This window comes from Triticum aestivum, chromosome 5A (genome assembly GCF_018294505.1).
Source record: "Triticum aestivum cultivar Chinese Spring chromosome 5A, IWGSC CS RefSeq v2.1, whole genome shotgun sequence".
NCBI classification, from domain to species: Eukaryota; Viridiplantae; Streptophyta; class Magnoliopsida; order Poales; family Poaceae; genus Triticum; species Triticum aestivum.
In genome coordinates, this window is record NC_057806.1 from 493,564,035 (window position 1) to 493,577,833 (window position 13,799).

Below are 13,799 nucleotides of genomic sequence, written 5' to 3' on the forward strand. Positions count from 1 at the left end.
CAGGGATCAGTCGTCGAGCACGTTCGTCAAGTGAATGCTGAAGCTTCTCCAGCCGCGCGCGCTCAGCCAACGTGGCCAGGCATGCAACCTCCAAGGCCCGAGCCTCAGAGGTTTCCCCGATGATGGGAGTGTGGAGTGCCTCCGTATTGCGACGATGCAGCTCCTCCCTCTGTTGCGAAGTGAGGACTTGAGGACGATATTCTTCATGAACATGCGAGGGATCACCGCCACCATTGCCGCTGCCGCTGTGACGGAAACCAGGCGGGCTGCGCGGCGTGTCGACCATCAGGACTTCTGCCGCAGGGTCGTTGCTGTCACACTCGGACAGGGTCTCGACGGAGCCAATCGAGAGATCGAACAACCCATATAGAGATTCGTTGGGCTCGATTGCCGCGACTTGAGGGGTAGTTGACTGACAAGCCACAACGTGCTTGACCCACTGCTTCAGCCGCGATCGACCGGATCGCTTGCAACGGCGAGCAGTGGGAAGCGAAGATGTTGCGGGAGCCGACCGATACTGGGTCGACGGCTACCACAGAAGGACGCTGCGAACGCACGCGCGGAAGTGCGTCGCCCCGTGGACGGGGAGCCTCTCGACATCGAGAGGGGGCTCTTGGAGCCAAGCGGAGTCGTCGGCAATGAAAACAAGCGTGCCGAGACGGATCTCGCAGCCCTCGGTCAAACCATCCCCGGAAACCATGATGATGGGAATATGAAAAGATTGCAACCTCACTGGAAGTCGTTAAGACACCTTCCCCACGGTGGGCGCCAACTATCGTGGTTCTAAGTCTGACAGTAGAATAGGGGGTACGTAGGAGGAGGCAAGATCCTAGCTACGATGAGGTTGTGCACGCAAGATTTACGAGCTCAGGACCTTCTCGGAGGAAGTAAAAGCCCTACATCTCGGTGCCCGGAGGCGGTCGACTAGATTATGCGTGAAGTTACAGGGGATGCAAACCCTTGTCTCAGTGGAGGGGGTTGGCTTATATAGAGTGCGCCAGGACCCCAGCCAACCCACGTTACAAGGAGTTCAATGTACATTAAGGTGAGACGTTACTGATAGCGCCAACAATAAAGACATATAAATGATCATTAACGCTATGGAGTGAACGGCTGACTGTCGCCATCCTAAGTGACTTTATATCTTCTATACTTCGAGTGGTTTCTTGTACGGTCGAATGATGATATACTAGTCGAATGGAATTGGGTTATCCGAGTGGAGTTGTTGGTCGAGTGGGTTGCACACTGAGGTGATTCCAGTCAGTGGATGCTGCTGTGCTTTGAATGCCGTTGATCTTAAGGCAGTGTCCTTGGGAAGGGCGTCTAGGTTAGGCCTATTACCCTACCCTAGGTACATGTCATCGTCATCCATGGCGGCGGAGGGGCGGGAGCCCCTCCGAGATTGGATCTCCCTCTCTGTTCTCCTCTGTTTTGTGTTCCCCAGATCTGGCCAAAAACCGTTTCTTATATTCCCAGAGATTCGTAACTTTGATTGCGCTGAGATTTTAACACGATTTTTTCTAGATATAAGCTTCCTTGCGCCCAAAAATACAGCTCCAACCAACGTACGAGGTGGGTACAACACACCACCGCGCGCCAGGCTTCTGGGCCGTGCGCTGGTGTCTTGTGCCCTATATGGGCCTCCGTTTGCAGTGATTCCAACTTCCAAAAATCACATATATTCCAAAATAATTCTCCGTAAAATTTTATTGCATTTGGACTTCGTTTGATATGGATACTCTGCGATACAAAAAACATGCAAAAAGCAGAAACTAGCACTGGGCACTGGATCAATAGGTTAGTCCAATAAATCATATAAAAAGTTACCAAAAGTATGTGAAAGTGGTATAATATTGGCATGAAACAATCATAAATTATAGATACGACGGAAACGTATCATTTGGTTAACATAACAAATCCCTGGATAAGGAGATCTTAGTTTTAGTAGAACTGAAAAACCGAGTTTATAGAAAAACGACTATTTGACGTTTTTCCATGAACCAGTTCTTCATCTGCCGCCCCGATCGGCTTATGGCGCAGCTGGCATGCATGTTTCTCCTTCCCAGCACAACTCATCTCGCATCGCCCATGCCCATCGCCGTAACCAGTCCTCCCGCGCCGGCGACGGCCGCAACGTCGACCAGTGGTCTACTCCTTCCCCAGCAACAACTGGTCTTCTCCTTCCCAGCGACAACTCATCTTGCGGCTCTCATGGCCGTTGCCATCGCCGGGCTGTTGTCATCACTGTTGACCACTGATCATTCCTCGGCGAGCACTCATCCCGCGGCGGCTATCGCATCACAGTCAACCATTGGTCCTTCCCGAGCAGGTCGGTGCTACATCACCAGCGTCTTCAGGGCTTGGTTCCGAGTCCTAAATGCTTGTCTCAACAATTTGATCTTGAGTTGTGCAGCCGCAGCAGCTTCCTTGTATGCTAATTCTTATTCTTCAATGATTGGTCATTCACATGTTTGTCACACGAGTGTTATTTCTTCTGATCAAACTACTTGTTACCGACAATTTCAGCGCTTGCTGAAAACCACTTGTCATTTCCTTCTACTCCTTGTTGGGTTCGACACTCTTACTTATCGAAAGGACTATGATTGACCCCCTATACTTGTGGGTCATCAGGTATTGAACGGGCATGGTAGATATCTGTTCCATCCTTTACACTAAATGTCTCTCCGGCATTGAATAGGCGCACACACCGGGGACGCAGCATGGGTGTCACTCTTGGCCGGCGGCCCCTTCAATTCCAACGCAAGTGAGAGGCCGCATCACTCCGCAGAGCGGCTGCTCTACAGCGTCAAGGATGCGGGCAGCTGGCACCGGACGGGGACGCACGTGGGCAAGGGATGAGGGTTTTTGGTAGGCCAGTGCGGTTAAACGCAAACATGGCAGTGGTCTGGACGTCTGAAAAGCCCCCCACTTTGTCTCCAGTTTGCGAAAAATAGTGCGTACAGACCGCCGAACGGACCGATACAGGACCACGTTGGATGGCAAAACATGTCCAGACCGCGCGATCTGGACGATTGCGTGGGGTTTGAGGATCACTGTTGGAGATTCCCTTAATTTTCAGAAAATAGTTTAGGGAGTAAAGAGGCTGAATCTTGATACTTTAGGGTGTTATAAACGAACTTTAACTCACAAACATGGGACCTCCTATATGACGCTCTCTGCAGCAAAGAGTCGGCATTTCGCATAGGCAAGCCTCTGACTGGGCTGGCCCATGAAGGTACGCGTACTGTAGCTAAAAAATAACAGCCGTCGGGGGATTCGAACACAGGATCTCGGGCTATTCACAACATGGTACTATGGTTGAGCTAGCAGTCGCAAATGGTCATACTGCAACGCCAAACCTCAAGAACCAAGCAACAGGGCAGAATCGAATTATTTTTGGAATTTCAAAAAGTAAATTGTTTTTGAAAAAAATTGAGTGTTCTAGGAAATGAAACACTTTCCAAATTTTTGAACAAAATTTAAAAAACAAAACATTTTTGAAAAATGGACATTTGTTGAACATCATGAACATTTTTTTGAAACTGGAATATTTTCTAAAATTCCAAACCAAAATTTGGAAACATGAACTTATCTTGAAACTCGGACAAAATTTGAAATTTGTGAACAATTTCTAAAAGGAACATATTTTGAAACTCTCGAAAAAAATGAAAAATGAAACTGGTGAATATTTTTAAAAATTTGTGAGTAATTTCAGGAAACACGATTATTTTTTGAAATCTAGAACATATTTTGAAACTCTAAAATTTTGAAAAAAAACATTCCAAACAATTTTTGAAAAATAAACACATTTTTTAAAATTACCAAACATTTTTCATAAAATGTGAACATTTTTAATTTATGAACAATTTTTAAAAACCGAGAAAGTTTTAAACTTTCAATGTTTTTAATGCACAAACAATTTTTGAAATTTCCAAATAATATTTCAAAACATGAACTTCTATAAAATAAAAATAAACTTGAAAAAGAAAAGAAAGATAAAACGAAAAATAAAGAAAAAAGAAAGAAGAAAAGAAAAAGAAATAATGAAGAAATAATTAAAGAAACAAGAAAATCCATAACCGGGTGGCTAGGTGTGGAAAAATGGGCCGGCCCATTTCTAACGCTGCGGGGGGTCGCCTGTTGCGTTCGAAATCACTAGTTAAGGGGAGCAACTAGTTGACGAGTGCTTCTTTGGGAGCCTCACAAGGATCAACACTACTTGACGTACTCTTAGTCATTTGCACCTGACGCACTCTGGGCACTTTGTTCGGATTTTTTTTCGCACGCGTTTTCGGCTTTTAAACGTTTTTTTTGGTTTTTTTACGTTTTGGTTTTCCATCGGTTTTCCTTAGCTTTTGGATAAAACAAATTGAAAAAAATTATTTGTGCGAAAAACATTTTTTTGTGAGATTCATGGTTTTGCTTTCGTGAGAGTCACGACCATGCCTCTCGGAAACGAAAGAAATGGGTTTTCTGTTTTTTTCGCGAGAGTCGCGGTTTTGCTTCCGCGAGAGGCATGGTTGTGCTTTTGCGAGGGTCACAGTCGTGCCTCTCGAAAAAAAATGCACTTTCTGTTTTTTTCTTTCGCGAGAGTCACGCTTTTGCTTTCGTGAGAGACATGTTTGTGCTTTCGCGAGAGTCACGGCCGTGCCTCTCGAAAACGAAAAAAAACACATTTTCTGTTTTTCCTTTCACGAGAGTCATGGTTTTGCTTCCGCGAGAAGCATGGACGTGCCTCGTCGAAAACGAAAAATAACGAGTTTTTTCTTTGTTTTTTCCTTTTGCGAGAGTCAAGTTTGCTTTCACGAGAGGCACAGTTGTGATTTATTGAGAGGCACGGGCGTGCCTCTTTTAGAAAGGGAAAAAACCCGTGCTCCTAGTTCAGTTTATTCGTTCGGTTTTTTTCGTGAAAAAAAGTTCGTTAAAACCTATCAACATGGGATCAAGTTTTGAAGATCTCAACACGAGAAATTCAATAGTGAAAGTGGTTCGAGATTTGGTCACACGGTTTAAGAGCTAAAATGTTTTGAATAAGCGGTTTTACGAAAACAAGGAAAACTCTCAGATTGCGATAAGTGACGCACATGCAGCGCGCCACTTGTCGCAACCTGGGAAGGTTGGAGTGATCTTTGCAACGAGTATTCATAAACTAGTGATTTCGCTAATTAAGTATTACTCCTTCTAAAAGGTCACTCCGTTCTCTCAGGTTAAGATAAGTGGCGCACTACACCTGAGAGTTTTATCTTTTTTCGTAGGTTCGTTTATTCAAAATGTGTTATTTCTTAAATCGTCCGTCTAAAACTCAAACCGTTTTCACCATTGGGTTTCTGGTGTCGAGATTCAAAATTAGATAATATGTTGATAGGTTTTCACGAACTTTTTTTTTTCAAAAAAACCAAGCAAAAAATTATGCCTCTCGCAGAAGAAAAAAAAACGTGTTTTTTGTCTGTTTCTGAGAGGAACTGCTTTGCCTCTTGTGGAAGCAAAACCGTGCCTCTCTCGAAATGAAAAAACGTGTATTTTTTTTGTTTCCGAGAGGCACTCGTGAAAGCAAAACCGCCGGCGCCGCCTCCCGCCGCCCCGCCTCGACCTCCTCAACCAATTCTGCAAGCTAGCTTCTCCCATGGCGGCGGAGGGGCAGGAAAAGGAGAAGATGGTGATGTTGCGGAGCGAGGACGGCGTGGACTTCGTGCTGTCAGAGTCCGAGGCAGAGGCCCAGTGCGGCAGGAAAATCAAAATAATGATGAAGCACGACTTCGAGAACCACATCATCCCTTCCGGCGACGGCGGCGGCGGCGAAATCAACTACTGCCTCATCCGCCTCCCCGTCCGAGGCGACACACTCTCCAAGGTGATAGACTACTCCAAGATGCACGCCTCCGGATCCCACGACTTTGACCCACTGGGATGCGGACTTCATCGCTGCTTTCAACCACGAGGCCCTCTTCGATCTCATCCTGGTGAGTACGTACATACATACTTTCCCAAAAAATATATATCTAAGGAAAATTATACCTCAATCAATTGATAGAACCGGCTTGGGTATAATTGTCTAAATCAAATCCATGGTTTAATAATGAACTGTGTTGTTTAACCATAATAACAAATCAATTCCTATCAAATTTCCTATAGCGAAATTTCTATAGGATACAACAGACATACACAGAGTGTACACATTATATATGAAACAAACACATTCATTAACTTAAGTATGCCCTCAATTTTCTATTATTAGTTGATATTATATCAATTGAATATCTTTTTTGTTTTACGAGATTTTTGCTAAAGTTGGATTTACACCTAATTCACATCGAGCTTATTCGTGAGAATTCTAAACTTTTAATTCCAGAATAGTAGAGAGGAACTTATGTCATTCACAAACAAAAACTATAAGTGTTGGATTTCAATCTGGTGTTAAAGATTATAAATTGATTTGTACACTCTCCCCGGTACGAAAACAAGGATTTGTAAGATTTTGGTCCAAGGCATCTATGATATGAGTCACGCCCATATAGCAACAAATGGTTTTGCTCATTCGAATGAGAATTATCTTTTAGAGGTCAATCAACTCCTTAAGAAAAAAAAACACCATATCTCTTTCATTTCTTTTAGAGAGAAGTGCATATTTCAACCCCGAACTCTTGTCCTGGTCTAATTTACAACCCCAAACTCCAATGCCGTCTAAATTACAACCCCCAACTCTCAAAACCAGCTAGGATTCAACCCTCTCCTCCCTGTTGACCGGTTTTGACCAGTCAACAGGTCCAGTCAGCATGCCACGTCAGCAAAAAAATTTAAATCTGTAAAATCGAAAAAAATCCAGAAAAAGAAAAAAAAATCAAATTTGCAGGAAAAAATCAGGGAAAAATAAAAAAACGAAATTCCGAAAACAAAATTATCAATATTTCCATGAAAAACCAAAAAATACTTAAAATAAAAAAAACTCCAGGGAAAAATTTCAAATTCCCAAGAAAAATATTTAAAAATGTAAAATAAAAAAGTTAAAATTTCTAGAAAAAGTAATTTCCAAAAAAAGTTATTATTTTTTCCCGAAAATTACAGGAAAAGTTCTCGAATTTTTTTCGCAAAATTTTTCCCCAGGAAATTTTATTTCGGATTTTTTCTCGATCTTACAGATTTTTAATTATATTTTCTTGAAATTTTGATTTTTTTTATGTGGCATGCTGATTAGACCCGTTGACTGGTCAAAACTGGTCGCCCCTGGTCAAAACCAGTCAACAGGGAGGGGAGGGTTGAATCCTGACCGGTTTTGAGAGTTGAGGATTGTAATTTAGATGATATTGAAGTTCGGGGTTGTAAATTAGACTAGGGCAAGAGTTCGGGGTTGAAAAATGCACTTCTCTCTTTCTTTTAAGCTTTGCATTACTACTTACAGGCTTCGAAATATCTTCAAATAAGAGGACTGATTGACCTAGCCTGGCAGACTATTGCTAGTAAGATAAAGGGGAAATCTCCACGTGAAATTTGTAATATCTTCAACATCAAGAGTGTCTTTCCTCCGGAATTAGATGGAGAAACGATAGCAAAGCGATTGCAAGATTGCACAACATGTTCCAGTGACAAGGTATGTTCCTTGATCGATCCACTCTTTTGACGAAATGCAATTTTATCACTATGGAGTCATTTATCTTACGACTTGTTTCATTGTGACATCAGTAACAAAATCCTATGGTCATCTTCTACACTTATTCTATTGTTGCTTTGGCGGATTAACAACAAAATCTTGCCCTCGTGTTGTGGACAAGCAGGAGTTGCCATGCAGTGAGACCCCATATTTAATTCAAGAGCTCGAATTCGAGGAAAAGGCTTTGCAGGCTCTTGACATAGTTCATTGTCAAGAGTTTACGGGATACGACCCTAAGGTCAACACTTACACCCGTACCTGATTCGACATATTCAACCTAGCCTTCTTTGACCTTGACAAAGAGTGTGAGTATTTTCATTATTGTTTCATTCATTAATCTTCTTTAGGTACCCATTTGATGTGCATACATGGGTTTTGATTTGTGATTGTGGCCTCTATCCACAGCTGAATTTTATCGTGTTCCGCGGCTTAACATGATACCTTCACCAATACGTGACTCCATTGTAGGATCGTGTGTAAATGTCATTACCTTGAAGGTAAAGGAATCGGAAGTTGGCTTCCTGATAAAAGTTTTTGGTACCGTTGTAGAAAGAGACCAGGTAGACTATAGATGTGTTTATCTCTTCAGGCGTGAAAGGGATGATCCCCAACTCATCAGCTCGGCGGTATGTACCTGTGCCTCCAATCTTTTCCTATGCTTATGTATGGCTCCAAAACACATGGAAAGATTATTTTGGTTGAATTTTCTTTTTGCGGGATGGCAAGTTAACTTTGATGGATCCATGCCGAGGGCTTGTTCTGGCGGACATAATATATTTTGAGATGAATTTAAAGATACTCCATGATGAAGGTGAGGTTGAAGATTTCAGCAAGGGTGTAATCGTTTTCAACAGGGCCTGCCTCCCTAATGATAAGCAGACTGTGGGTGTTAGTCTAAATAGCTATCTGAGTAGGGTGGAGGTGAGATGTGTGTATGTTGCATATCCCATTGAAGCTACCATTGAAGTCAATATCTTGAAGGGACCGTGTAGTGTCTCAAGAGTTGCCGCCTGGACTACCAAGAATTATGAGTATAGTATGGATCTTTACAACGGTGGTGAAGCAGCAGCAGAGATTGAGGCAGAAGGGACCGTTCCCTTGAGTCGTCGCGTTGTAGCTGTCCCACTTGGTAGAAAGTTGGTGGTCCTTGTCACCGGTCGTAGCGTTGGTGATGTTTTTGATAAAAACATCATCGCACCTTTAGGACGATCAACTGAGTTGATGCATTATAAATTAGGCTCCGCACTTGTGGAGGTGAAACTTGTCTGGACAGCTCTTCCCAGACGCGAGAGAGAAGATATGATCAAGGATGTGGGAGACGAGAGCCTTTTGATGTGATGCGGCGGAGCGTTTGTTTGATGGATGGAAGACACGTGAAAAATGTACAGGCAATTGAAACCAAGCTGAAAAGTTGTATCCAAAACAATTGCATAGGATGTATACAGGCAAAATGTACAACTGCCAAAAATGGTAACGCAAAGGGGATACATGATTAGCTGAGTAGGCGACAGTGTCTAGCCGAGCTGAACCAAAATATTTAAGCTGGAACTCTGTATCCAAATTGTATCCTGCTTATAGATGTCAGCGTAAATCACTAGTACAAACAGAATGTTTTGGAGCCAGCCATTCTACATCATTATGTACTCGTAGAATAAACAGTAAAGTTGTTCCTGCTTATATCAGTTGCACCATGGAAGAATGAACAGAAAGAAAGCGTGCACCTGCTTTAATGGAACTTATTCTGAAAATCAAAGAATGGAAACCAACATTAGTAAGTACAAATAGATCAGAAATCTGAGAGCATAGATAACTATATATATGAAAAGATACATGAGAATCAAGTATTTCGGACCTACTACCTCCTTCAACAACAGGAAGTACTGAAAATTACATGCGAATATAGACGGGCAGACGACGACTTGTGTGGTTGTGGCTAACATGGAACCCAATGCCAACAGTGGCTCTTTTTACTCGGGACTCGTTATCGCATGATAAATTTGTTTGCTTCTCAGTCACTCTGTGGGTGATTTGGACCTCACGGCGTAAGGCGATTCATGAAAGCATCTTTCAACCCCTCAAGTGATCAACTCTTTTGTCAACAGGTTCATTGATGAACTGGAACTAGTGAAGGTGGAGAAGGCCAGTACACGGCCAGGAGCACCGCGGGCTGCACCTGGTCGCCCCAAGGCTCCACCAGCGGGCTATGCTAAAATCCACGTTGACGCTGGTCAAGGGAGGTTTGGCTGCGGCTAGTCTGCCTGAGACAGAGAAGGCCATTGCTTGGGTAGTTCTGTGTTGGTTATTCGTGGAGTTGATGATCCCGCGACTCTGGAGGCATTGCATGTCGTGAGGCCTGGCTGATGATTTAAATTTTCAGCGTTTTATCATTGCTTCTAACTCGTACTCCCTCTGTAGAGAAATATAAGAGCGTTTGGATCACTATAGTTATTTAAACGCTCTTATATTTCTCTACAGAGGGAGTACTTACCAAGTACTAGTTCATGATATACAACCCATTAACAGTCGTGTAAGGAGCGCCCTCTCGCGACGACGTCCACGTGGGCACAAGGGGCTGGGCTGATTTTCTCGTTTCGTTTTATCATTTTTTTCCTGCTCATTTTGTCCTCGGAAGAAAAACGCTAGCCCATTCCCGTTCGCATCCCTGTTGCCGCCGCCGCCCTCACAATTTCCTCTGCTCCTGCTGCTTCCCTCCACCTCTCTCTCCTCCACGCCGTCGGGGGCGCCCCTCAAGCCCCACCTCGTCTGTTCCCCACCCCGAGCTCCTTCTCCCCCACCCCGGTCGAGCATCGGATAGGCAGAGGGAGTGCCTTGGTCGGGGGACAACGAGGCTCGCCGGCTGGGTGACTCCGAGCGCTGGAGGCTAGACAGGCACAGGCAGGGGTGGATCCATGTGGGGGCATGGGTGCCGTCGCGCCATCGAAGGCCTCCACGGCGCCCTCTATCAGGTCACCTCTCTCTCCACGAACTCCTTTTTACCCACGTTTTTACCACTCTCCAAGCTCGCACTATTGCTCTGGAAAATTCCCTTTGGAATTGGGGATGAAGCAATCGATTTCGATTGATTGGCGCCGTGCAGACGACGGGCGTGGGACGCCGCGGGAGGCGTGCCGCGTTCGAGAGCCACTGTGGATTATCTTCGAGGTGTCAGGCGACATTCGCCTCGAGACCTACCTCCGGGTCTCTTCCCATATGCATTGACGGGCGCGGGTAGCGGGTCAGGCTCACCGGCAAGGCGCCGGTATATTTCTTAATCTGCTCGTTATGGTTCTCCAAATATTTTTAGAGAATAAAACTGGCTGAAGATGGTGCGTGCAGCTTGCCTCTGAACTTGTGATGTCCGGCCATTGCATCTGGGAGGAGCTCCTCTTCAGGAAGAATGCCGAGACGTACGCCACTGCTGCGACTGCCGTTCTCGTCCACGTTTTGACTACACTTGCAGGTTGGCTCTCTACTTCAGTTGCTCGCAGCTAGCAACTCTGAACGCACTTCATCCCGTGTTAATTAACTTTCAGAATTGTGCTGCTTTGTTTATAAATGATGTTGGCCATACTATATGTCTTCGTGTGAAGTGATTCTTCATTGCCTTTGCAGAGTAGCATTGATGTTCTTTAGAAGTACCCTGTGGCCGAGTGTGACATTTGTTTTATCAAATTCTAATGTGATTTTCACTTCAATCAATTAGCAATAGGTAACACTTGATATTGACACTATTATCTGCAGAATTATTTTTGTAAGATACTTATGTGATTGCCAACAAGTTTCTGAAGATGACCGTGCTCGTGATTAATTGTTTGCTCATAAACCTAATCATCTATATGCACCTGATCAGGGTTAGATGAAATTCAAAGAGTATAATTCTTGTGGTTAATCGTTTTCTCGTAAACAGGCAACTGCGAAGGCAAAATCTACATGTGAGAAGTGCAGATGAGCCCCGCTGTGCTAATTACCTGGTGAGTTCAACTAAGCAAGTTCAGCTATTCCCAGTTTATCCTCTACATGTGGTGGTGGTGCTAGCTACTAACTTCTATGTTCCTGCATGTACACTCTCATAATTTTGTGGCTGAGTAGTCCGCAACGCAAATCTTATGCTCTCTCATATTCCCTTGTAAACTGCCTAAACATTGATGATTGTAATCCAGCTGTTGATTAATGACTGAATCCCCTGATCTGATCCATAAAAAAAAGACATGACGCCACCTTATTTCTTGAAAATGTACATGCCTATCTAGATTTTTCTAGAACAAGTTTTTTTTTACTCGTATGTCTAGGTTGTGAGTTGTGACTGAGTGTGATTTGAATAATTATTGTGTACAATTTTAGATTTATATATTTGTTCTTTGACATATGAGAGTTACATTGTGTGAGTAATTAGGTCATAGAACAATGATTTGATTTATCTTCTGCCAGTAAGCATTGTCCTGTAACAAACATTCAGTAATGGCATAATCGGATCACATGCTGTAGATGAATGCCTAAAGTGTACATATGATTTTTTTTTACCGAAAGCAATACTGTCTAGCTTTTTGAGAAAGCTAAAAGTCTAATTACAAAAACAAGCAAAGATGAGGCTGGGTGTCGAAATAGTACAGATCCTGCAGAAGTTCAAATTTGTACTATGAGGGTATTTGCGTGTAGCAAAGTAGGGCGATCATTGCATGGTATGCCTTCAGTCCTCGGTAGTCAGCTAATGTACATAGTATCCTTAAAGTTTCTTCAAGTTGAGGAATGATCAAACTTAATAGCAGACATCCATCGTGATAAGCTATTATTATATTTCACTTATTTGCCGACTTAATACAGCTACACTGTTGATCTTTACTCCGATTTATCTTGTAATAACTCCTAACACTCACTTCCTAACACTCACTTATTTGCCGGCTTGATACAGCTACACTGTTGATCTTTACTCCCATTAAAAAGTCAATTGGTGGCGGCAGTCTGTCCACTTTCGTTACAATACATTTATATTTGGCACAAACTATTAAGATGAAAGCGGATATGGATATTTTGATTTTGCATAAACTGCGGAAAGATCTTAAAACACAGTTTTAAAATTCCATTTTAATGAATGAGTATTGTGCTTGTATGGGTGGCATCATACTGTATTTCACAGTGCTGAAAATCAAATGTACATTGTTTTCACATAATCACATTGTATTCAAACAATCTGTGTGATATGTGTCATTGTCATCCTTTGCAGTATTCTGAATTGGCTGCTGAAGTACATAAGTGAAGTCTACTGGTGAAGGAGATGTGAAGAATGATATAGAGCAAGTAGATAAAAACCGCAGTTGTTGGGCCCAAGGTAGGCTCCTTCACTCAGAGTATATGTTGGACGGTTTCTTGTTCGACATCAATTTCTGGTTGGAGATTGAGCTGCATTCCAGTTTGATTATGTGATTATATCAAATTTGTGCATATTAACTGAAATGTGTAATGCTACAAAGTAGATAGGTTTTCCTAGCATTTTACCACGGGGCGTCTCTTTTCTTTGTTTTCTGCCCCTTGTCTTGTACATTCTCCATTTAATGACATATGGATGGCTAACCAACCAATTTTGTATGTTTATAACAGTTTTACATGAGTATTCCTACACATAGATGAATACCCTCCTGGTGCTAATCAAGGATTTGATATTCTGTTAGCTTTGGTTAAGTTGCCTGAGTTAATGCCTACATGAGGAGCTGAACAAAAATGCGATGGGGGATCCCATCTTAGAATTGTTTTCCCTTTTCTCCCAATAGCTTTCATTTTGCAGTATATTAGCTAATTCTGCGTAGGATGATTACATATGCAACATTTGTAAAGGAGTAGACTTGTTAAAAGTTTCAATTAATATCATATGATGCCTGCTGGATTATTTTCTTGTCAAACTGAAATTTAAATGTCCCAATACTATGTTCTATTCCAATTTCAAACTAATTTCCTTGTTGTGGGTTGCATACACGAACTGTAATGCATTTCATTTGTGTTAAATAATACGAGTACAAATTAACACTTGCTAATGGAGCAAACCAGCCAAGTGAATGTTTCTTGTTGTAACCGGTTCATCCAATGGAGCGTGCATACCGGTTACATGGATATTCATGTTCCATACACAATGCAAAGCAAGACTGCAAACACACGCTAACAA

At 42.9% G+C, this 13,799-nt stretch overlaps 2 protein-coding genes and 1 long non-coding RNA gene across 3 annotated transcripts; all 3 read left to right on the forward strand.

Annotated features, from left to right (window-relative positions):
* Nucleotides 1-5,623: 5,623 nt before the first annotated feature.
* Nucleotides 5,624-7,907, forward strand: LOC123107332 (SKP1-like protein 1). Its single transcript, XM_044529318.1, has 3 exons — nucleotides 5,624-5,968; nucleotides 7,397-7,585; nucleotides 7,770-7,907. Exons 1-3 carry the CDS (start codon nucleotides 5,624-5,626, stop codon nucleotides 7,905-7,907), a joined length of 672 nt encoding a protein of 223 aa, XP_044385253.1.
* A 473-nt stretch (nucleotides 7,908-8,380) lies between these two features.
* Nucleotides 8,381-8,983, forward strand: LOC123101449 (uncharacterized). Its single transcript, XM_044522900.1, has one exon. It carries the CDS (start codon nucleotides 8,381-8,383, stop codon nucleotides 8,981-8,983), a length of 603 nt encoding a protein of 200 aa, XP_044378835.1.
* Nucleotides 8,984-10,318: 1,335 nt separating this feature from the next.
* LOC123107333 (uncharacterized) lies at nucleotides 10,319-13,225 on the forward strand. Its single transcript, XR_006451647.1, has 5 exons — nucleotides 10,319-10,611; nucleotides 10,743-10,904; nucleotides 10,982-11,105; nucleotides 11,553-11,616; nucleotides 12,867-13,225. It is a non-coding gene; the product is annotated as an uncharacterized lncRNA (long non-coding RNA).
* Nucleotides 13,226-13,799: the final 574 nt, after the last annotated feature.

Excerpts from the sequence above, each read along its gene's own strand:
- LOC123101449 (XM_044522900.1), top strand. The coding sequence starts at position 8,381 with ATGGATCCATGCCGAGGGCTTGTTCTGGCGGACATAATATATTTTGAG.
- LOC123107332 (XM_044529318.1), top strand. The coding sequence starts at position 5,624 with ATGGCGGCGGAGGGGCAGGAAAAGGAGAAGATGGTGATGTTGCGGAGC. Across the intron at positions 5,969-7,396 it reads GATCTCATCCTGGTGAGTAC|GCTTCGAAATATCTTCAAAT; the intron begins GTACATACATAC and ends TACTACTTACAG. Across the intron at positions 7,586-7,769 it reads CAACATGTTCCAGTGACAAG|GAGTTGCCATGCAGTGAGAC; the intron begins GTATGTTCCTTG and ends GTGGACAAGCAG.